The sequence below is a fragment of the Mobula birostris genome, chromosome 4, assembly GCF_030028105.1.
Source record: "Mobula birostris isolate sMobBir1 chromosome 4, sMobBir1.hap1, whole genome shotgun sequence".
NCBI lineage: Eukaryota > Metazoa > Chordata > Chondrichthyes > Myliobatiformes > Myliobatidae > Mobula > Mobula birostris.
Genome location: NC_092373.1, coordinates 176,490,270 through 176,513,819, shown reverse-complemented (window position 1 = coordinate 176,513,819; position 23,550 = coordinate 176,490,270). Strand labels below are relative to the sequence as shown.

General features: G+C 42.2%; 1 protein-coding gene across 4 annotated transcripts in view; it reads right to left on the bottom strand.

Annotated features, from left to right (window-relative positions):
- LOC140196784 (clathrin light chain A-like) overlaps positions 1-23,550 on the bottom strand; it is a 55,628-nt gene that overhangs the window by 15,502 nt on the left and 16,576 nt on the right. For all 4 annotated transcript variants that reach the window (XM_072256563.1, XM_072256567.1, XM_072256565.1 and 1 more), the window contains 3 exons: positions 21,123-21,166; positions 16,788-16,899; positions 4,121-4,232 (listed from right to left, as the gene is read on the bottom strand). In XM_072256563.1, the coding sequence (XP_072112664.1) occupies positions 4,121-4,232; positions 16,788-16,899; positions 21,123-21,166 (268 nt within the window). The remainder of the gene's footprint in view (positions 1-4,120; positions 4,233-16,787; positions 16,900-21,122; positions 21,167-23,550) is intronic.

Sequence of the window (23,550 nt, the reverse complement as noted above, 5' to 3'; positions counted from 1 at the left end):
GTACAGGCCCAGTGTCTGAGAGTCCAGGTCCAGTGTCTGAGAGTCTGTGACTGCGAGTCCAGGCCCAATGTCTGAGAGTCTGCGACTGCGAGTCCAGGCCCAATGTCTGAGAGTCTGCGACTGCGAGTCCAGACCCAGTGTCTGAGAGTCTGCGACTGCGAGTCCAGGCCCAATGTCTGAGAGTCCAGGCCCAATGTCTGAGAGTCTGCAACTGCGAGCCCAGGCCTAGTGTCTGAGAGTCTGCGACTACGAGCCCAGGCCTAGTGTCTGAGAGTCCAGGCCCAGTGTCTGAGAGTCCAGGTCCAGTGTCTGAGAGTATAGGTCCAATGTCTGAGAGTCCAGGCCTAGTGTCTGAGAGTCCAGACCCAGTGTCTGAGAGTCTGCAACTGCAAATCCAGGCCCAATGTCTGAGAGTCCAGGCCCAATGTCTGAGAGTCTGCGACTGCGAGTCCAGACCCAGTGTCTGAGAGTCTGCGACTGCGAGTCCAGGCCCAATGTCTGAGAGTCCAGGCCCAATGGCTGAGAGTCCAGGCTCAGTATCTGAGAGTCCAGGCCCAATGTCTGAGAGTCTGCAACTGCGAGCCCAGGCCTAGTGTCTGAGAGTCTGCGACTACGAGCCCAGGCCTAGTGTCTGAGAGTCCAGGCCCAGTGTCTGAGAGTCCAGGCCCAGTGTCTGAGAGTCCAGGTCCAGTGTCTGAGAGTCTGCGACTGCGAGTCCAGGCCCAATGTCTGAGAGTCCAGGCCCAATGTCTGAGAGTCTGCAACTGCAAGTCCAGGCCCAATGTCTGAGAGTCTGCGACTGCGAGTCCAGGCCCAGTGTCTGAGAGTCTGCGACTGCGAGACCAGGCCCAATGTCTGAGAGTCTGCGACTGCAAGTTCAGGCCCTGTGTCTGAGAGTCCAGGCCCAATGTCTGAGAGTCCAGGCCCAATGTCTGAGAGCCTGCGACTGCAAGTCCAGGCCCAATGTCTGAGAGTCTGCGACTGCGAGTCCAGGCCCAGTGTCTGAGAGTCCAGGCCCAGTGTCTGAGAGTCTGCGACTGCGAGTCCAGGCCCAATGTCTGAGAGTCTGCAACTGCGAGCCCAGGCCCGGTGTCTGAGAGTCCAGGCCTAGTGTCTGAGAGTCCAGGTCCAATGTCTGAGAGTCTGCAACTGCGAGCCCAGGCCCGGTGTCTGAGAGTACAGGCCCAGTGTCTGAGAGTACAGGCCCAGTGCCTGAGAGTACAGGCCCAGTGTCTGAGAGTCTGCGACTGTGAGTCCAGGTCCAGTGTCTGAGAGTCCAGGCCCAGTGTCTGCACGTCTGAGTATCCAGAGGAAGCCTGTCTGGGATTGGAGGGGTGTGTGTGTGTGTGTGTGTGTGTGTGTGTGTGTGTGTGTGTGTGTGTGTGTGTGTGTGTGTGTGGAATAGGGCTTGTTTTATTGTTGCCTTGTTTTGTTGCTGTTGTTGATGCTTGTGTTGTTCAACTGAATATTGTGGCTATGTTATGTTGTTGCCAGAATGTGCAGTGAAACTCTCAGGCTGTCCCCAGCACTTCCTTAGGTGGTGTTGGTTGTTAATTGAAATGACACATCTCACTGTGTATTTTGATGTATACATAATAAATAAACGAACCTGCATCTGAAAAAAAATCCCAGCCTGTTGAATCTCCCTTTATAACTTAGCCTCCCGAGTTCTGGCAACATCCTCATAAATCCCCTCCGCACCCTTTCCAATTTAATGGCAATTTTCTCATAGCAGGGGGCTCAAAATTATATACATGACTGTATTCCAAATGAGGCCTTACCAACATCTTGTACAATTGCAACATAACATCCCTGCTTTTCTACCCAGTGCCCTGACTGATGAAGGACCGGATGCCAACAGCCTTCTTCACTACCTTTCAGGAAATTATACACTTACGTACCTAGATCCTTCTGTTCAACACTTCCCAGGACCCTGCACTGTGAAAGTCCTACCCTCATCCATCTTCCAAACATGCAACACTTCACGCTTATTTGAATTAAAATCCATTTGCCAGTCCTCAGCCCTCTTGCCCAGCTGATCGAGATCCCTTTGTAATTCATAACTTTCACCTTCACTTTCCTTCTTGCACTCGTCCCTCATCGTCTACCTTAGGGTAGAAGCAGTTCCCACCTCTGTTGTTCCTAGTTGCTGTCAGGTGTCCCCCTATCAGCGGGAACTACCTAAACTGATGGAAAAGAAGGTTAATGCCCCTGGTCACTATTTGGCCACAACAGGGACCTCCTGGCTGCAGACTCCTTTCCTTATCCCAGAAAATGGCACAGCTGGCAGGAGATTCCACCACAGCGTGGAGTCACACTGGCTGGTCAGTGTGGTTTTGATCGACCTTTTCCTCTCTTTCCATGTAGCTTTATAAAATTTAGCATTCTATGCCAGATAGTACATAAGAACACAAGAAATAGGAGCAGGGGTGGGCCCATCTGGCCCGTTAAGCCTGTTCTGCCATTCAATAAGATCATGGCTGATCTGGCCATGGACTCATCTCCACCTACCTGCCTTTCCCCTATAACTCTCAATCCCCCTACTATGCAAAAATCAACCTTGTCTTAAAGAAATGATCTTACAGAAATGTATAAAAGTTATAAGGGCACAGATAGACTCTGTGCTCAGCTTATTCACGGGTTTGTGGGGGGGGGGTTGGGAATCAAGAACCAGAGGACGTAGGTTTAAGAGATTTAATAGGAGCCTGAGGGGCAACTTTTTCACCTAGTAAGTGGTCAGTATATGGAATGAGCTGCCAGAGGAAGTGGTTGAGGCAGGCACATTAACAACATTTAAAAGGTACTTGGATATAGGCCAAATGGATCAGTTGGGCCAAAGAGCCCAATTCCATACTGTATGACTCCATGACTTATTCATTACCAGAGACTTTTACAGTGTAATTCTATGGTGTATGAAGCAGCCAAGAGAAATTGCTCCCTGAAGCAAGCCTCCCCTTGATACATTAAGAAATGGGAGCCTTTCCTTCCAGTTTCACTTCTGAAATGGATGATGCTGCAGAGCTGTGGAAACTGTGACTTGTGTTCAGAAGCTCGTCATGTTCCCTGGAAAAATTTGGAATTAAAAATAAAATCCATCTCCACTGACTGACTCCTCTTTCCCAGAAGCGCCTCTCCATACTGGAAGGGCACAGTCTGCACTCAGAGTCCCTGAGCTGCCAGATGAGTAAGCGCAATCCTGTCCTGGGGGAGTAGATGTAGGTGTTAGAGAGATTGATGAGGAGAGGAAGGAGACACACGAGGAAAGCAGATCTGAAAACTGACATAAATTTGGACGTGTTTTTATGGAAGCGCTGATTCAGAAGAAGTGACAACATCAAAATTATAAAGTTTATTCCTAATGCTTCTGTTCAGGTAACGAGGGATGGAAGAAAACAAGTTTTGAAGTTCTACTGACTGAGTATTTTGGCTGGAAAGTTCCCTCAAAACCTTCCCTCACTGCCAAGGCTGACTGATAACAAAACAAGTAAAAGGAGCAGAAACTTCAAAATGAGGAAGTTTAAAGAAATGGCAAAATATACAGTAAATGTAATGGAATTAAACCTAGATCCTTTCATTTTGACATTTTCCTCTATTAGAATCAATGAGGAAATGGTGGATGAACAGTCACCAGCTAATTTACTGTATACTGATTCCATCCAACACAGGGCAATCCTTAATCAAAGCTGGTTTTGCAGTTCTGGAGTCAGCACATGTGCCAACATTAGTTGATATTGGTTGAGATTCTCTTTGAATGAACAATATAGTAGAATGTATAAAGGAGATTGGAGATCTGACACTGTCTCCCTCAAAAAGCTACTCAAGCTGGGGACTGTGAAAACTTCAAAACTTGAACTGTTCTTTATTGCGTGTGGCAATTAAAGGCTTATGGACAAGGTGGCAAATGAAATGAAGATAAAGATCAGCTGTGATCAAACTGAGTATGGAGCAGGCTGAATGCACCGCTCACAACTTTGCTTCTTTATACACTTCATTTGTTTTATCGTTAACTTTGAGATTGCAAGAGTATAATCGATAAAAAGTTGCCAAGAATTCCCATACAAAAAGCAAGGTTTTCTTGGAACGGTGGGAATCTCCATAAGAATAAGCCTCCTGTGACTACCTGTTATTGGTTTTCATTTCCTCCAGATGCTCCTCCTGTTGTGTGTACCAGTCTTCCAATTCTTTCTTAGCCTTCTCCCTCCACTCTAGCTCCACTTCACGCGAGTTTGCATCTAAGGAATTCAAAGAACAATGTCTTATTTTCTTGTAGTGAGATTCCAACCATTCCTGCAGTGACCACACAATGGAGTCCATGGGTTAGAGACTGCGCAATGCAGATCAACATGGCACTGCATGGGAACTCCTGTGCGGCAATATTCCACTCAACGTGTGTTCAATGCATCATGCAGAACAGAGCAGAGGACCGGGTGTGCGAGGTGGTGTGGGAGGGGAAGAGGGGTAATAATGTGACGGGATCTGGAGCTGAGGTTCAGTATCATTGAGGCAGGTCTTATGGTCAGGCTCATTGAACCATTTGACCTTAACCACTACAGTTGTAAATTAACTAACTTCAAAGTATCATTTAAGCTGAATGGAGGGTTATGGGCTGAACACAGGAAATTGGGACTAGCTAGTTGGATAACGTGGCCAGAAGGGACTCATTATTTCAAAAGGCCTGTATTCATGCTATATTGATCTGTGACTACTTTTACCACTACTCCTGTCTCCCATTGCTATTTGGAAACCAAAAAGATAGATAGATACTTCATTGATCCCAAATGAAATTACAGTGTCACAGTAGCACTACGAGTGCACAGATATACAAATATTAGAAGAGAAGTAGAAAGAATAAAAAATAAGTTATCTCAAACAGTCTAACAGGAGGGGTCATCACTTCCCCGACTTGGCAGAGGGTAAGAGTGACCTCATATAGCACTCTTTGGAGCAGCACAGTTATCTTAATCAATTACTAAAAGTGCTCCTCTGTTCAGCCAAGGTAGCATGCAGAGGGTGAGAAACATTGTCCAGCATTGCCAGGATTTTCCATAGGATCCTTTGTTTTACCACAGCCTCCGGTGTGTCCAGTTTGACTCCTATACAGAGCCAGCTTTTCTAATCAGTTTATTGATCCTGTTAGCATCACCCATGTTGATGCCATTGCCCCAGCACACCACCACATAGAAGATTGTACTGGTGACAACAGACTGGTAGAACATGTGAAGGAGAGGCCTGCATACTCCAAAGGGCCTCAGTCTCCTCAGGAAGTAGAGGCAACTCTGGCCCTTCTTGTACACAGCCTCTGTGTTGGTGCTCCACTCAAGTCTGTCATCCAGGTGCACCCCAAAGTACCTGCAGGTCCTCACCACATCCACGTCTTCACCATCACTAGTAACAGGGAGCAGTGCAGGCTTAGTCTTCTGAAAGTCCATCATCATCTCCTTTGTCTTACTGATGCTGAGCTGTAGATGATTCAGCTTGCAACACTTGCACCAGGGTCCTGTACTTATCCTCCCATCCTCCTTTATACACCCAACTATTACCGAGTCCATAAAACAAAGGAGCAGAAGCCGGCCATTCGGCCCATCGAGTCTGCTCCGCCATTTTATCATGAACTGATCCATTCTCCCATTTAGTCCCACTCCCCCGTCTTCTCACCATAACCTTTGATGCCCTGGCTACTCATATACCTATCAATCTCTGCCTTAAATACACCCAATGACTTGGCCTCCACTGCTGCCCGTGGCAACAAATTCCATAGATTCATCACCTACTGGCTAAAAGAATTTCTTCGCATTTCTGTTCTGAATGGGCGCCCTTCAATCCTTTAGTCATGCCCTCTCGTACTAGCCTCCCCCATCATGGGAAACAACTTTGCCACATCCACTCTGTCCATGCCTTTCAACATTCAAAATGTTTCTATGAGGTCTCCCCTCATTCTTCTAAACTCCAAGGAATACAGTCCAAGAGCGGACAAACGTTCCTCGTGTTAACCCTCTCATTCCCGGAATCATTCTAGTGAATCTTCACTGTACCCTCTCCAACGTCAGCACATCCTTTCTTAAATAAGGAGACCAAAACTGCCCACAGTACTCCAAGTGAGGTCTCACCAATGCCTTATAGAGCCTCAACATCACATCCCTACTCCTATACTCTATTCCTCTAGAAATGAATGCCAACATTGCATTTTCCTTCTTCACCACCGACTCAACCTGGAGGTTAACCTTAAGGGTATCCTGCACGAGGACTCCCAAGTCCCGTTGCATCTCAGAACTTTGAATTCTCTCCCCATTTAAATAATAATCTGTCCGTTTATTTCTTCTGCCAAAGTGCATAACCATACACTTTCCAACATTGTATTTCATTTGCCACTTCTTTGCCCGTTCTTCTAATCTATCCAAGTCTCTCTGCAGACTCTCCGTTTCCTCAGCACTACCAGCCATTCTCTGAGTCATCAGAGAATTTCTGCAGGTAACATGACTCAGTGTTGTAACTAAATAATCTGCTGGCAAGAGGTTGCTTAGAGTTCCTCACCTTAGTCTGCTGCAGGATGGATAACAATACAGTGTAACCTGGCCAATTGTGCCTATGCTGGAGTGATACTGTGCAATCATTGTCAATAATGGAGCGATAGTGTAATCTGGCCAATTGGGCCTATGCTGGCTCTTTGAAAGAGTCGTGCATTTAACCCCTTACTTTGGGCCTTGCAAGAGATTTCAAATAGAGTAAAAAGTTGTAATAATATGTTAGAATTTTATAAAAGACTGAAGTGGCTAACTTCTCTTTGGTCTTAAATCTGATAAAAGCAAACTATAAAAGCAGAAATTGCTGCAAATCCTCAGCAGGTCAGACAGCAAAGAGAAGGGAAACAACTCACATTTCAGATCTGTGACCCTTTGAAAGCGGGCATGAGGTGGCTCTGGGAGATTGAGAAACTTGGTGTGATAGTGGCTAAATTTTAAAGATTTAGGACATAACTTAAAAGTAGTGCATGTCCTGTTAAGACCGACAAAACAACAAAAAAGGTCAACTGTGCTTGTCAAGAGAAGTGAAAGATAGTATTAGATCAAAGGAAAAGGCTCATGTTGCTGTTGAAAGGGGAGTAAAATGGAGGTATGTGGAAATAGAACGGAGACAGGAGGAGCACAGATTGCTAAAGTCAAGTTTATTAATACTGGAGAAACTAGAGGGACAACAGCCTGTCAAAGCTTCAAAAGAGAGGGGACAAAACAAGTAAGTGTAGTTTCCTATACTGACACAGCAGAACTCCAGATGAAGGGTCTTAATCTGAAACATGAACTCTCCATTTCCCTTCAGAGATGCTGCCTGACCTGCTGAGCTCCTCCAGCTGTTAGTTTTTGCTCCACTTTTCAGCATCTGCAGGCTCATACGTTTCTGTCAGTAAATAGGCAGGAGAATGAGAACATGGAAAAGAAATGTGCTCTCTGTCTTCATAGAAGGTGCAGTAACATTCCTGGAAATAGGGGAGAGGAAGGAGCTGAAACAGTGAAACTTTAGTGAAATAGAGTGGTACAGAGGTTCAGCAAGGAAACAGGCCTTTTGGCCCATTGAGTCTGTGCTGACCACCAACCAAGCATTTACACCGAGCCTAAATTTATCACATTTTAAAAATTCCCCCCACATTCCCATGAACACCTCCCACTCAGCTCCACACTAGGAGAACCAATTTATATTACTACTCCCAATGGTACTCCCAAAATGCATTATCTCACATTTATCTGTACTGAACTCCATCTACCATTAACAGCCTATTTCACTAGTATATTGATATCATTCTGTCTAATACACACTAGCACACGAGAGCCTATAACTACCCCCCACACAGTGCACAACTGCCAGTCTTCATATCATCTGTAAAGTTACTCATCATGCCTCCTACATTCACATCCACAGAACTCACATAGATTATATACAGCAAAGGTCCCAGCACTGATTCCCGAGAAGCACCACTAGTCACAGGTTTGAAAACGCTAAAACAATCCTCTACACCAACGATTCTCAACCGTTTTTTGGCCACGGCCCCCTTAGGGGCTCTTCTCAGGTTCCAGGGCCCCCCTTTCAAAGCGTCTGGAAGTCTTCATCATTTTAACCATATATAACCATATAACAATTACAGCACAAAAACAGGCCATCTCGGCTCTTCTAGTCCGTGCCGACCTCTTACTCTCACCTAGTCCCACCGACCTGCACTCAGCCCATAACCCTCCATTCCCTTCCTGTCCATGTATCTATCCAATTTAACTTTAAGCGACAACATCGAGCCTGCCTCAACCATTTCTGCTGGAAGCTCATTCCACACAGCTACCACTCTCTGAGTAAAGAAGTTCCCCCTCATGTTACCCCTAAACTTTTGTCCTTTAACTCTCAAGTCATGTCCTCTTGTTTGAATCTTCCCCACTCTCAATGGCAAAAGCCTATCCACGTCAACTCTATCAATCCCCCTCATAATTTTAAACACCTCTATCAAGTCCCCCCTCAACCTTCTACGCTCCAAAGGATAAAGACCTAACTTGTTCAACCTTTCTCTGTAATTTAGGAGATAAAACCCAGGCAACATTTTAGTAAACCTCCTCTGCACTCTCTCAATTTTATTGACATCTTTCCTATAATTCGGTGACCAGAACTGTACACAATACTCCAAATTTGGCCTTACCAATGCCTTATACAATTTCAACAGTACATCCCAACTCCTATACTCAATGCTCTGATAAATAAGGGCCAGCAAACCAAAAGCTTTCTTCACCACCCTATCCACATGAGATTCCACCTTCTGGGAACTATGCACCGTTATTCCTAGATCCCTCTGTTCTACTGCATTCCTCAATGCCTATCACACAGCTGCTGGAAAAGACGATCCAGAAAGGCATGCGATTTGATGAAGTTTACAGTGTTTATGACAACTGAAAGCGAAAGATTGAGATGTCCTCCTAATTTTTTAGCTACTAGGTGCTCCCTGTGAATGACGCAATGAAGGTACAACTCTTTTTAGATGGGCGATGAATCCTCTGTATCGACCAACCACAGAGGCGGCACAATCAGTTGCACAAGCAATTATATTCTCCATTGGAATATTGTTCTTGCTTAAGCAACTTTTGACTTCTTCAAAAATAGACAGCCCTTAGTGTCCGTTTTAATCCTCCTGGCAAACAACATCTCTTCCATCAGTTTGTTTCCGTTCCAGAACCTCACATTAGCCATGAGAAGAGCGTCATTATCTTGTAAAGTAGTTTCGTCTAATTGTAAAGAGAATTTCTTGGATTGTAATGAACTGATCAATCCCTCTTCAATGTCCCGAGCCATCTCATCAATTCTTCTGGCAACAGTAGAACTACTCAAAGGAATTGCCTGAATTGTTTCTTTGGCAGTCAAATTCATGACATCAGATATTATTATGGACACTGAAGGCAGGATAAGTGACTCACCAATGTTGTGAGCGTTTCCAGTTTTAGCAATCAGTTTACTAACTTTGTATGATGCAACAAGACCCTTCTCTAATTTCTGTGACGTTTGAGTAAGCATTTGTTTCAGCGTTGGGCTTCTCTCGAAATTATCTCGAAGGTTTTTGAAGAAATCGAAGTGTTTATCCTTCTTCTCTGGATGCGAGGTATCCAAATGTTTTTTTCAATTTGCTTGGCCTCATGCTTTCATTTGACAATATAGTCATACAGTTCAAACACATGGGCAAAGATGGGTTTTGTGGAGCTGCAATGAAACCATACGATAAGTATTCCACTGAACACTGCTGACATTTTTTTTCACCAAGGAACTCATGGGTAGAATTATTTCTGAAAATAATAAGCGCACAAAATACTGACAAAAAGTGCTGTCACCCGGAGCCAGGGATTTTTTTTTTGGTGACTTCAGATGCAGTAATAATCACTTTTCACAACCTACCTTAACGTATAATATATCCAAACACATATACTTTAAAGTTACTAGCTAAAAAAAACCTAGCAAGACACGCTGATCTTCAGAGAATGGAGTATGGCGGTAATGGATGCGGGAACCCTTGATTGAATACGTTGACCCAGTGCAGTCTGATTCGCGACTGACTCTGAAGTGAGGCTGTGTGGGAGGAGCTTAAGCAATGAATTTACCAGGTGTGCCGATTTCAGACGGTGTGTTGGAAAGATATTATAAATAGGAGGGAAACTATTGACTCCAATGAAGGTTGCTGCTTGGGTATCAATTGGTTCAGCTACCAGGGCCCCCATAAACCCTTGGGGCTCTCCTTCTCAGTCGGTGGCCCCCTTCAAATGTTCCAGGGCCCCCAAGGGGGCAATATGGCTTCCGTTGAGAATGGCTGCTCTACACCCTGTCTCCTATTGCCAAACCAACTTTGCATCCAGTTTACGCTCGATCCCATGGGCCCCAAAGATTTTGGACTGATATTCCTTGTGGGACCTTGCCAAAAGCCTTACTGAAGTCCATGTAAACCACTACACTCTGTTACCTCTTCATAGAATTCAATCAGGTTGGTCAGACAGGACTTGCCCTTAACAAAAGCATATTGGCTGCCTCTGACTGTGCCTGCCTTTCCAAGTGAACAGTAATCCCCTCCCTCAGAATGTTTCCTGATATCTTCCCTGCCACTGATGTCAGGTTCACATGTCTATAGTTACCAGTCTTCTCCCTGCTGCCTTTCTTATAAAGGGAGTCATGTTTGCTGTTCTCCAGTCATCTGATACCTCGTTTGTGTCCAGTGAAGATCTAAAAATTTCAGCCAGATCCCCAACAATCTCTTCCCTTGACTCCCATTGATAAATTCCATACGGTCCTCGATATTTATCCGCCTTTAATCCTATGTTGGATAGATCCACAAGTAATCCGGCTTCACCGAATAAGTCAGCTACTATTATCAACTCTTTTATGTTGGATGCTGGGATTTCAGAAATTTGGAGATTTCTACATCCAAATGATAAGGAATTCTCCTTTTTTTCACATGTTCACTGTTCTTTTTCCCGAATTGATTATTTCCTGATTGACTCTCGTTTGATTCCATATGTAGTTGATTGTAATTATGACATTATTGCTATTTCAGATCATGCTCCATTGAAACTTTCCATCAAGTTAATGGATACCTTTTGTACTACCAGACAATGGCGATTTAACCCTATTTTGCTTCAAGATCAGGACTTTGTCAAATTTATAAAGGAGCAGATTGATTTCTTCTTTTCAACTAATACTACGGATGAAGTTTCCAACGGAACTGTTTGGGACGCCTTTAAAGCTTATATCCGTGGTCAGATTATTTCCTATTCGGCCGGTTTGAAAAGACGTATTAACAATGAAATACTTCTATTGGTTGATAAAATTAAAGAAGTTGATAAAAAATATGCTATTTCTCCTAGCAAGGAGCTGTACAAACACAGAGTTGAACTCCAATTGTAACATAGCTTATTATTAACATCCTTGATCGAAAATCAATTAATGAGAACTAGAAGTGATTTTTATATTCATAGTGATAAATCGGGTAAATTACTGGCTAATCAATTGAAATTTGATTCGGTTAAACGTCAAATTACTAAGATCCGCAAACAGGATGATACTTTCACAGTTGATCATGTTGGGATAAACCAAACCTTTCAAGAATTTTATACCTCTTTATATCATTCTGATTTTCCTCATGATTCTAATTTCATGCATGATTTTTTAAGTAAATTGAGTTTTCGGAAACTATCTCCCGAAGATTGCCTATCATTAGAAACTTCCATTTCAGAGGAAGAAATAATAACTGCAATCTCGTCATTAAATTCCGGTAAAGCACCCGGTCCCGATGGGTTTACAGTGGAATTTTTAAAATTTTTTTCCTCCATTCTTTCTTCTAAGTTGTCTAGAATATTTAAGGAAGCAATTAGTTTAGGTAAATTACCACAATCGTTTTATGAAGCCTCTATTTCCTTAATTCTTAAAAAGAATAAAGATCCTACAGATTGTCCATCCTACAGACCGATATCTCTTCTGAATGTAGATTCAAAAATTTTTTCAAAAATTCTAGCTACTAGACTGGAGAAGGTGTTACCTCAAATTATTTCCATGGATCAAACCGGATTCATTAAAAATCGCTATTCATCTTTTAATATTAGGAGGTTAATGAATATTGTTTATACCCCCTCACTTACTACCCCGGAATGTATTATCTCATTAGATGCTGAGAAAGCCTTTGACAGAGTTGAATGGCCTTATTTATTTAATGTTCTTGAGAAATTTAATTTTAATTTGACATTTATATCTTGGATTAAATTGTTATATTACTCCCTGGTAGCCTGGGTCTGTACAAATAATTATAGATCTCCTTTTTTTCGTCTTTTTCGCGGTACTAGGCAAGGTTGCCCTCTTAGTCCTTTACTATTTAATATTGCTCTTGAACCTTTAGCAATTGCTATCCGTGACTCGCCAAATATTGTTGGTATTACCCGTGGAAATGAAATACATAAACTATCATTATATGCAGATGATTTGTTGTTATATATCTCTAACCCAGAGAAGTCAATTCCTGCTATCTTAGATCTGTTAGCTCAATTTAGTAACTTTTCTGGTTACAAATTGAATCTTAGTAAGAGTGAATTATTCCCTTTAAATAAGCATGTACCTATTTATGGACGTTTACCATTTAAATTGGTTACTGATTCATTTATATACTTAGGGATAACAATTACCAAAAAATATAAAGATTTATTTAAAGCTAATTTTTTACCTTTAATTGATCAGATTAAACTTTTATTTACCAAATGGTCCCCAATCTCCTTGTCTTTGATTGGTCGGATTAATGCTATTAAGATGATCATTTTGCCTAAATTTTTGTATATATTTCAATCGGTTCCAATTTTTATCCCAAAATCTTTTTTTGATAATGTGGATTCAAAAATTTCCTCATATATTTGGCAGAATAAAAATCCTAGGTTAGGTAAAAGATATTTACAGAAATCCAAGAAGGAGGGGGGACTTGCCCTCCCAAATTTTAGATTCTATTATTGGGCAATTAATATTCGATATTTAAAATTTTGGCTACAAGATTTGGACGCATCTTTAAACCCTCATTGAGTAAATCTTGAATCTAATTCATTACAAGGGTTTTCCTTGGGTTCGGTCTTAGGAACTTTACTTCCTTTTACTTCTTTTATATCATATAAACAAATGAATAACCCAATAGTTAAACATACTTTACGTATATGGTTTCAATTCCGAAGATTTTTTGGGTTTAATCAATTCATTCTAGCATGTCCCATTATATCAAATTTTCTTTTTCAACCTTCCATGATGGATCAAGCTTACTTTGATTGGAAAACCAAAGGTATAATATCTTTTCGCGATTTATTCTTGGATAACTGTTTTATGTCTTTTGATCAACTCTCTAATAAATATAACTTACCCAGATCTCACTTTTTTAGATATTTACAGATTAGAAACTTTTTAATTACTGTCTCTCCTAATTTTCCACACCCATATCCAATGGACACTTTGGAAAAAATCTTAGACTTAAATCTTTCTCAGAAAGGTGTAATAGCAATTGTATATAATATAATTATGAATTTATGTCCTGATGCCTCTAATAAAATTAAAGCTGACTGGGAAAGAGAACTTGAGATTAATATACCGACTGAAAAATGGGAAAAAATTCTTCAGTTGGTGAATTCATCCTCTGTATGTGCTAAGCATAGGTTGATACAGTTTAAAGTAGTTCACAGGGCTCATATGTCCAAAGATAAACTATCTCGTTATTACTCTTATATTAATCCAATATGTGACAGATGCCAGTCTGAGATTGCTTCTTTAACTCACATGTTTTGGTCATGTCCCTTGTTGGAGAAATATTGGAAAGATATTTTTGATATTATTTCAACGGTCCTAAATCTAGACTTACAACCTCATCCAATTACTGCTATCTTTGGATTACCAATGATAGACTCAAATAATTTAACCTCTTCATCACGAAGGATGATTGCATTTCTTACTTTAATAGCTAGAAGGTCCATCTTGTTGAATTGGAAAGAGATCAACCCTCCTACAGTATTTCATTGGTTTTCACAAACTATGGTGTGTCTGAATTTGGAGAAAATTAGAAGTGCAGTTTATGACCCTTCTATTAAGTTTGAAAAAATTTGGAGGCCATTTATTCAGCATTTTCATTTGATGTAATTTGATCATTTCCAAACTGGTTTTATTTCTCTGTACTGTTGTTGGAGGGGAATGGAGGCGTCGACGCTGAGGTTTTCTTCTTTTCCATTTTTAAGTTGTTAGTTTTGCCCAAGTCTTTTAGTTTAGTTTAGTTGTTTTTTTTTTCTTTTGGGATGGGTTTTTTTTTCTTTTTTTTGTCTTTTTCCTTTTTTTTTGCTTTATATTATCCGTGATCAGTTCTACATGTATGGGAGTTTTGGTAATTTCCACTATTTGGTTTTGCAATTACTCTTTTTTTAAATGTAACAATACATCTCATATTATCTGTATTATCGCTATGTTTTGTTTCTATATTTTGAAATTAATAAAAAGATTGAAAAAGAAAAGATATTTATCCGCCTTTCAGACTAATAAGGCATCAAGTTTCTCTTTATTTATTGAGACCTGCATGAGACATTTACCATTCCCTTCCATAAGGTGAATACTACAACCACAAAGTGAATACTGGTGAAAAGATTTCACTTAGAATCACTCCTGCACCTTCTGGCTCCACACGTAGATTGACCCTAAAGGATCTTACTTTTTCCTGGTTATCCTTTTGTTTATAAAATATCTTCAGATTAACCTCAATGCTGTTTACCAGTCATATTTTGTGACACACCCTTCCCTCACAAGTTTTCTTTTTAAGTATTTCCATAAACCTTCTGTGTTCTCGATAACCTTGGTCATCTTTGGTTCCTTGTACCTGTGGTTTGTTTTAATATTTTTCTTTTATCTGATCCTCAATATCCAAGTTCCTCGTATTTGCTGCCCTTGACATTCGCCCCTGCACAAATAAGTTGACCCTGAACTCTTACTATTTCTCCTTTGAATGGTTGCCACTCTGCAGAACTGCCTGCAAGTAGATGTTCCCAATCAACCCTAGCCACCTTCCATCATATTCCAATGAATTGGCCTTCCCCTAATTTAAGATGCTTATTGGTGTTCTATCCTCATCTTTTTCCATAGCCACTTTGTTATAGACACTGTTCCTAAAATGCTCTCCCACTGACAGGTCATCCACTTGACCAGTTTCATTCCCCAAATTAAGGTACAGCAATGTTCCTTCCCCATTGGTCTATCTACATAATGCGTTAAAGAGCTTTCTGAACACATCTTAAAAATCTACCCCCCCCACCCGAGACTTTTACGCTAAGGCAGTCCGAGTTCATACTTTGGAACTTAAAACCGCACAGTACTGTAACTCAGTTTTATGTTTCTCTGATATCTGGTAAAATCTGATCCTCTACCTGTTGGTCTGTTATACACCCCCAAAAGTGACATGATTCTTTTTGTCTCTAATCTTCACCCTTTTGGCCTCAGCCGAGAAGCTTTCTAGGCCATCCTCTCTCAATAATGAAGTAATGCAGACATTGAGAAATCATGCAATGCCACTCCCATTCATTTCCCTGTCTGTCTCACCTGGATATGTTATACCCCGGGATACTGAAATGCCAGTCGTGCCCATCTGCAACTAAGCCTCAGTGACGGCAACTATGTATATCACATACTTCCCTGTAAATTGTAGCATTGAGTTCATCTACCTGACTACCTAGATAGATACAACTTACTGTAGCTTTAAATTCCCTGCATGTTCACTGGCTCGATTGATCTGCCTAATGAGCTTACTCACTTTTCCTCCTCTGGGTGATCATCATTCCCCATCTGAACACCTATTCTGAGCTCCATTCCCCTGCCTACTCAGATTAGACCTCCCCCAACATCGCTCGGGAACCTCTCAGGAAAGATGTCGGTCCCACCCTGGTTACAGTGCAACCCATCCGAATTGCACAGGCCCCACCTCCCCCAGAAACAGTTCCAATGATCCGGGAACATACAGCTCATCCTCCTGCTTTATCCCTTCAGCCACATGTTCATGCACTGGACCCATCCCTCCATCCCTGTACTCACTAGCTCGTAGTACTGGAAGCAATCCAGAGATTACAACCCAGCATCAAGGGCACCTTCACGGTGCCTCGAAAAGGCGACATCCATCATTAAGAACCCCCATCACCCAGGACATGCCCTCTTCTCATTGCTGCCGTCACGGAGGAGGGACAGGAGCCTGAAGACACACACTCAACATTTCAGGAACAGCTTCTTCCCCTCCGCCATCAGGTTTCTAAATGGACAATGAACCCATATACACTATCTCACTTTTTTTTTAACCTCACTAATTTAACTTTTATCTATATTTCTTATTGTAATTTAGTTTTCTTTATTATGTACTGTATTGCAATGTACTGCTGCTGCAACACAACAAATTTCATGACATATGTCAGTGATATTAAACCTGATTCTGATTACAGTAACCAATCCTAGTAATTTATGAATTATGTAATTTCCTTATGGATTTCCTGCCCACACCAATAAAGCGAAGGATCTTTGTGTTCCTTCACAAGCTCTGCTGACTGGAGCATCTGTTCCCAAAGGCCTGTATACATTAACCCTCAGATCTCTGTTCCCGCATCCACTTTAACATTTAATACTATTTGGCTCACAGTTCTGTCTCTGTTATTTCTCCAGAGACATACCACTTTACACTTCACAGTGTTAGCCTTGACAAGCCGATGATTTGACAGTAATTCCCTAATGGATCAGCAACTGTTTACCCAAAGCCTCCAAGTGTTTGATTTGTTCTTCTCTCCACCTGCGTATACTGTCTGGCTCCTGGTACAGGCCGTCGGCTTCAGAGATAGCAGCATACACATCAGCAACGTTCTCCTATCAAAAACAGAATTAGGAGTTTAAACATGTCAGTTAATCTAGACATCTGTTGTGTTCATGATCAGGGGCAGCAGAATAAACGGAGTTCTGAAATGGGCAGATTTGGGGACAATGAAGCCATATATCCCAGGGCTGGGTCTGACGGGGCTCGGAGTCCTTTGCTTTTCACGTTGACAGGTCTAAGGGAGCTGCTGGGGAGGCTCTCAGTGACTGAGCTGGAAGGTGGATGATCTGAAATATTAACTTTGCTTGTCTCTCCATGGATATTGCCAGACCTACTGTGTATTTCCAGCAGTTCTGTTCTAGTTTAGTATTTTGCTTCCAGACTGAGTTTATCATCCGCAGCCCCTTGTTGCCCGCACCTATCACCTCCCAGGCTCTGTCACCATTTCCACCTTTCTCCTCCCTACCTATCTCCATCTACCAATCACCTACTTCCGGTAAAATGGCAGCACGTGCGAATGCAGCAGCCTCTCGGGGCCAAACAAAGGTGCTTTTTTCTTTGTAAAGAAGTTCCGCATGGACTAGAAGGGCCGAGATGGCCTGTTTCCGTGCTGTAATTGTTATATGGTTATATAAAATGTGTTTTTTATGATCCAAAGACAATTCTACTCCAAGAACTTTGGGTACTGCAGGGCTGCTCCATCAGTGGGCTGCTCATTGAGTGGAGTAGCTGGGTTGGTGTTGGCGGCAGAGCCAGCCAAGAGGCTGGAAGGGATTGGCCGAATTGTCAAAGGAACTGGACGGGACATCAGAGGAGACGATTTGGGTACAGAGGAGATGACCCGACTGCAGACCGTGCCGCTGCCCGCTACTCAGGAACATCAGAGTTGGTGCAGTATAACCATGGGAGATTATCTCAGACATTTCACTTGCGACTACAAGACTGTTAGGCCTTCTGCAACTTACATTATCACAGTCTGTTACCCTTGTCTGGTGGAGGGCAGTCGACATGGGAGCTGCATAGCCTCAGTAGGCCTCAAGCCTCGGGCTTGCCTGCAGCTGCAGACCAGGTGAGAGACGTGTAAGCAATACAGCATGGTTGAGCTTGGCCGGGGCTTAGCCTTGCCTGTCAGTGCTGCCCTCCCATTTTCAAGCAGGAAATAACAGGCTAGATTGTGTACATCTGTACATTGCCGAGAGCCTGTACCATCCAAAGCGGGACATGGTCGTTCAGGGTCTTGGACTATATACATGTTTTTTTTCCGAATAATCGACATTTTGAATTACGTTACTCTCTATTTGAATGCTTGTTTGCTATTTTGAACGTTTTTCACCTTGGCCCCAGAGGAACAGCTGTATCTATGTATGGTTTGAATGATAATTAAACTTGATTTGATATGACCTCTTCTCACCTGGATCCACCATTTACCCCACCCTTTCCACTAACCTCTTTATACTAGTTTATCTTTTATTCCAGATGAACGGTCTCAACCCAAAATGTTGACTGTCCATTTCCTTCCTACAGATGCTGCCTAACCCACTGATTTCCTCCAACAGATTGTTTGTTGCTTCAAATTCCACCTTCTGAAAATAAAAATCAACAATTATTTTCAATGGGGAAGATTAAAAACTGCTGACCCTTAATTAGTCTGTTTGTGCTGGTTTGTTCAGTCAAATTTTATCCTATACTTTTTACAACGATATTACCCTCTCTGTTGGCCCAGTGATAGTGGAAAATTTACAATATTAGAGTCTCTGCCCCAGCACCCCATCAGGCCAAAAGGCCAGTACATCTGTCGCAATCCAAACTGAGCTCAAGGTTATTTACAGGTAGATGCTTCGATTGTGAGCAGATAATAGTTCTCCACAAAGCTCTATTCACATCCCTTCTCCTCAGATTACAGTTGATTAGACTGAAATTGGGAGTATTTTCACTTGACCAAACCCCCACCATCAACAGCACCAGAGAGGAGCTTGGCTTGGCTGCCTTCAACATGATCTACTTTCTTCTTCTTTGAATGGACGAGATTCCACCAGCACCTAAGGGATTCGCTATCAGAAATAGAAGCACGTTTGACTGACACATCATCCACACTCTGCTCCACTACAAGAGCATGCTTGTAATACGCACCTTCCAGAAGATTTACCACAAGAGCTCACCAATGTATAAAATAGCTCCTAAACTTGACACTTCTATCACCTAATGAAAAAGGATCAGTCTTGTATATTGCAATTTATAAACTCCCTCCATCACATGCTATTCTGACTTGGGGTTAGTCAGTCACTTCTCATCACTAGGACAAGACTGAAACTTCGACACTGGCAGTGCGGTCATATCACAGTTCAAAATTTAGCTCATCACCACCTTCTCAAGGTGGCAATGGATGGACATTAAATGTCCCTTATTAGCAATGCTCGCAACCCATGAACGAGTACACAAGTTTCATGATCTTCCTTAATCATGGTCCTCCCACAGGCGAGGTTCCAGAAGACTAGCAAGTAGCTAACATTGCTCCATTATTCTGGAAAGGAACCTGGAACTATAGACTGGTAAGTCTCACATCAGTGGTAGGGAAACTACTGGAGAGAATTCCTAGCAAAAGGATTGATGACCATTTGGAAAACCATGGCCTAATAAGGGAGAGTCAGCATGGCTTTGTAAGGGGCAAGTCATACCAACTTGATTGAGTTTATTGACGAGGTAACGAGGGTGACTGATGAAGATAGAGATAAGGACGTTGTCTACATGGATTTAGGTAAAGTGTTTGACAAAGTACCTCATGGGAGGCTCATCCAGAAGATTCAGATGCATGGGATCCATGGTGAATTGGCTGTTTGAATTCAGAACTGGCTTGCCCATAGAAGACAGAGGATAGTGGTTGGAGGACCTTATTCTAACAGGAGGTCTGTAGATAATGATGTTCTGCAGGGATCTGTACTGTGACCTTTGCCATTCGTGATGTATATAAATGACCTGGATGAAAATGTAGATGGGTGGGTTTGTAAGTTTGCAGATGATACGAAGATTGACGGTGTTGTGGATAGTATAGAAAACTTGCAAGGAACACAGCAGAATACAGATAATTTACAGATATGGGTAGAGAAATGACAGATGGAGTTTAAACCAGCCAAATGTGAAGTGTTCCACCTTGGTAGGTCAAATACAAAGACCCTTAACAGTGTTGATGACCAGGGGGATCTTTGGGCCCAGGTTCTTAGCTCCATGAAAGTGGACACACAGGTTGAAAGGGTGATTAAAAAGGCACATGACATAATTGCCTTTATTAGTTGAGGCATTGTGTTCAAAAGTCAGGAAGTTATGTTGCAGCTTTAAAAAACTCTAGTTAGCCGCATCTGGAGTATTGCATACTGTTCTTGCCACTCCATTATAGGAAGGATGTTGAGGATTTGGAGATGGTGCAGAAGAGATTTACCAGGATGCTGCCTGGGCTACAGGGCATGTGCTATAAAGAGAGGCTGGACAATCTTGGGTTGTTTTCTCTGGAGCGGTGGAGGCCGAGGGCAGATTTGATGGAGGTTTATAAGATTATGAGAAGCATAGATAGATTAGACAGACAGTATCTGCTTCCCAGTGTTGAAATGTCTACCAGAGGGCATGCATTGAAGGTGAGAGGGGGTAATTTCAAAGGAGATGTGAGGGGAAAGCACAGAGAGCTGTGGGTACCTGGAACGTGCTGCCTGGGATGGTGATAGAGTCAGATTCATTCAGGACTCTTAACTGACATCTAGATAGGCACATGAATGTGAGGAAAATGGAAGGATATAGATATTGTGTAGGCAGACAAGATTAGTTCAGTTGTCCATCTGATTATTAATTTAATTGGTTCAGCACAATACTGAGGGCTAAATGGCCTGTTCCTGAGCCGTAATGTTCTAAATTACAAAGCCTAGCCGTACGTGACCCAAAATGTCATCCGAACATTTACCTGAATATTTCTGACCTGACTCCTCCAGCATCTTGTTTATTGTTCCAGATTCCAGTATCATGAGACTCTTGTGTCTCCTAGCCTATCTTGGCCTCCCTTGTGCATATAAAAAAAACTTCAGCTCTCATATCGTTTCTGTAAATCTTTGTTTTCCACTTACTCCATTGCTTCCTATGCGAGCTGTGGCCAGATGTATGGGGCTACCTGTGATGCAGCCTCCTTCTGGACACAACCTTCCTACAGGGAGAAGATCCTCCCCCTCACGTTCGTCTGCATTCACAACATTCAAGACTTGAAGTATACGTACTTGGAAAGGAAACTGTAACGCACCTGGCTGGAGTCTCCAGAGGCAGCATCCACTTCATCGGTATTCTCTGTAACAAGCAGGAGGACAATGAAAACTTTAGAGACTTATTCTCAATATTGTGTGTGTACTGCTTATATCCGATTCTTTTTGAGGGTCCCTTTGGAAGGATTTGGGCAGCACAGTACATGGTAAACACAACACTAAAACAGCTCCAGCAACCCGGGTTCAATTCTGCCTCTGTCTGTAAGGAATTTGTACTGTATGGTGTTCCTCCCCTTTCCAGAGGCATAGGTGTTAGTAGGTTAATTGGTCACATAGGTGTGATTTGGGGGGGGTGGGGGTGCGGGATCTTTGGGCCAGAAGGGCCAGTTACCGGGCTGTATCTCTAAATCAATAAGAAATAATAATAAAAATAATAACATAATAAATTTCACCAGTCCTGACAAGCCAGGGTTCTCCTGGTACTCTGATCCTGGTCTTACAATAAGGCCTCTTCTACACTGGCAAAATTAGAAGCACTTCTGATGGAAGGTCATTAAATGCACAGTGCCTATAAAAAGTATTCACCCCCCCTTGGATGGTTTCATATTATTGTTTTATAATGCTGAATCAGTGGATTTAATTTTTTGACACTGATCAACAGAGAAAGACTTTTGTATCAAAGTGAAAACAGATCTCTACAAAGTGATCTAAATTAATTACAAATATAAAACAGAGAATAATTGATTGCATAAGTATTCACCGCTACAAGTCAGTATTTAGCAGGTGCACCTTTGGCAACAATTACAGCCTTGAGTCTGTGTGGATAGGTCTCTATCAGCTTTGCACATCTGGACACTGCCATTTTTCCCCCATTCTTCTTTACAAAACTGCTCAAACTCTGTCAGATTGCATGGGGATCGAGGGTGAACAACCTTTTTCATGTCCAGCCACAAATTCTCAATTGGATTGAGATCTGGACTTTGACGGCCACTCCAGGACATTAACTTTGTTATTTTTAAGCCATTCCTGTGTAGCTTTGGCTTTATGCTTGGGGTCATTGTCTTGCTGGAAAACAACACTTTTCCCAAGTCACAGTTCTCTTGCAGACTGCATCAGGTTTTCCTCCAGGATTTCCCTGTATTTTGCTGCATTCATTTTACCCTTTACCTTCACAATCCTTCCAGGCCTGCTGCAGTTAAGCATCCCCACAGCATGATGCAGCCACCACTATGCTTCACGGTAGTGATGGTGTGTTTTTGATGATGTGCAGTGTTTGGGTTACGCTAAGTATAGTGTTTAGTCTAATGGCCAAAAAGCTCAATTTTGGTTTCATCAGACCATAGAACCTTCTTCCATCTGACTTCAAAGTTTCCCACATGCCTTCTGGCAAACTCTAGCCAAGATTCCATGTGAGTTTTTTTCAACAGTGATTTTCTCTTTGCCACTCTCCCATAAAGCTGTAGCTGGTGAAGGACCCAGGCAACAGTTGTATGTACAGTCTCTCCCATCTCAGCCACAGAAGCTGGTTAATCCTCCAGAGTTGTCATAGGTCTCTTGGTGGCCTCCCTCACTGGTCCCCTTCTTGCACGGTCACTCAGTTTTTGAGGATGGCCTGCTGTAGGCAGGTCTACAGCCATATTCTTTCCATTTATGGGATGATTGACTTAACTGTACCCTGGGGCTATTCAGTGACTTGGAGATTTTCTTGTATCCATCTCCTGATTTGTGCTTTTCAATGACCTTTTCGCGGAGTGATTTGGAGTGTTCTTTTGTCTTCATGGTGTAGTTTTTGCCAGGATACTGACTCACCAGCAGTTGGATTTTCCAGATACAGGTGTATTTTTACTACAATCAATTGAAACACCTTGTCTGCACGCATTTAACTAATTATGTAACTTCTCAAACCAATTGGCTGCACCAGTGATGATTTGGCATGTCATATTAAAGGGGGTTAATACTTATGCAATTAATTACTTTGTGTTTTATATTTGTAATTAATTTAGATCACTTTGTAGAGATCTGTTTTCACTTTGACACGAAAGAGTCTTTTTCTGTTGATCAATGTCAAAAAAGCCAAATTAAGTCACTGTGATTCAATGTTGTAAAACAATGAAACATGAAAACTTCCAAGGGAGGATGAAAACTTTTTATAGGCATTGTATCTTGTTCTCTACAGTCTTTTATCTGATTGCTGCCCATTTCAAAAAGTCTTTTATGTTAGACTTTGAGAAGCTCTGTATCTGTCAGCTGCAGTTAATCCTTTAACTTGCTCCTGTGATTTCATTCACCTCCTTCAAATAGACCAGCTGTGATTACAGTCTTCACCACCCACTCACAGCCAACACCAGCTCCAGTCATGTCATCCAGCTCCACCCTCTCCTTCACATTTCCTTTGTTCTCAACGTCCCACCGATGTCTCAGCAATTTAAATCAAATTTGATTTCTACCTTTTCCTAGACACAATTAGAT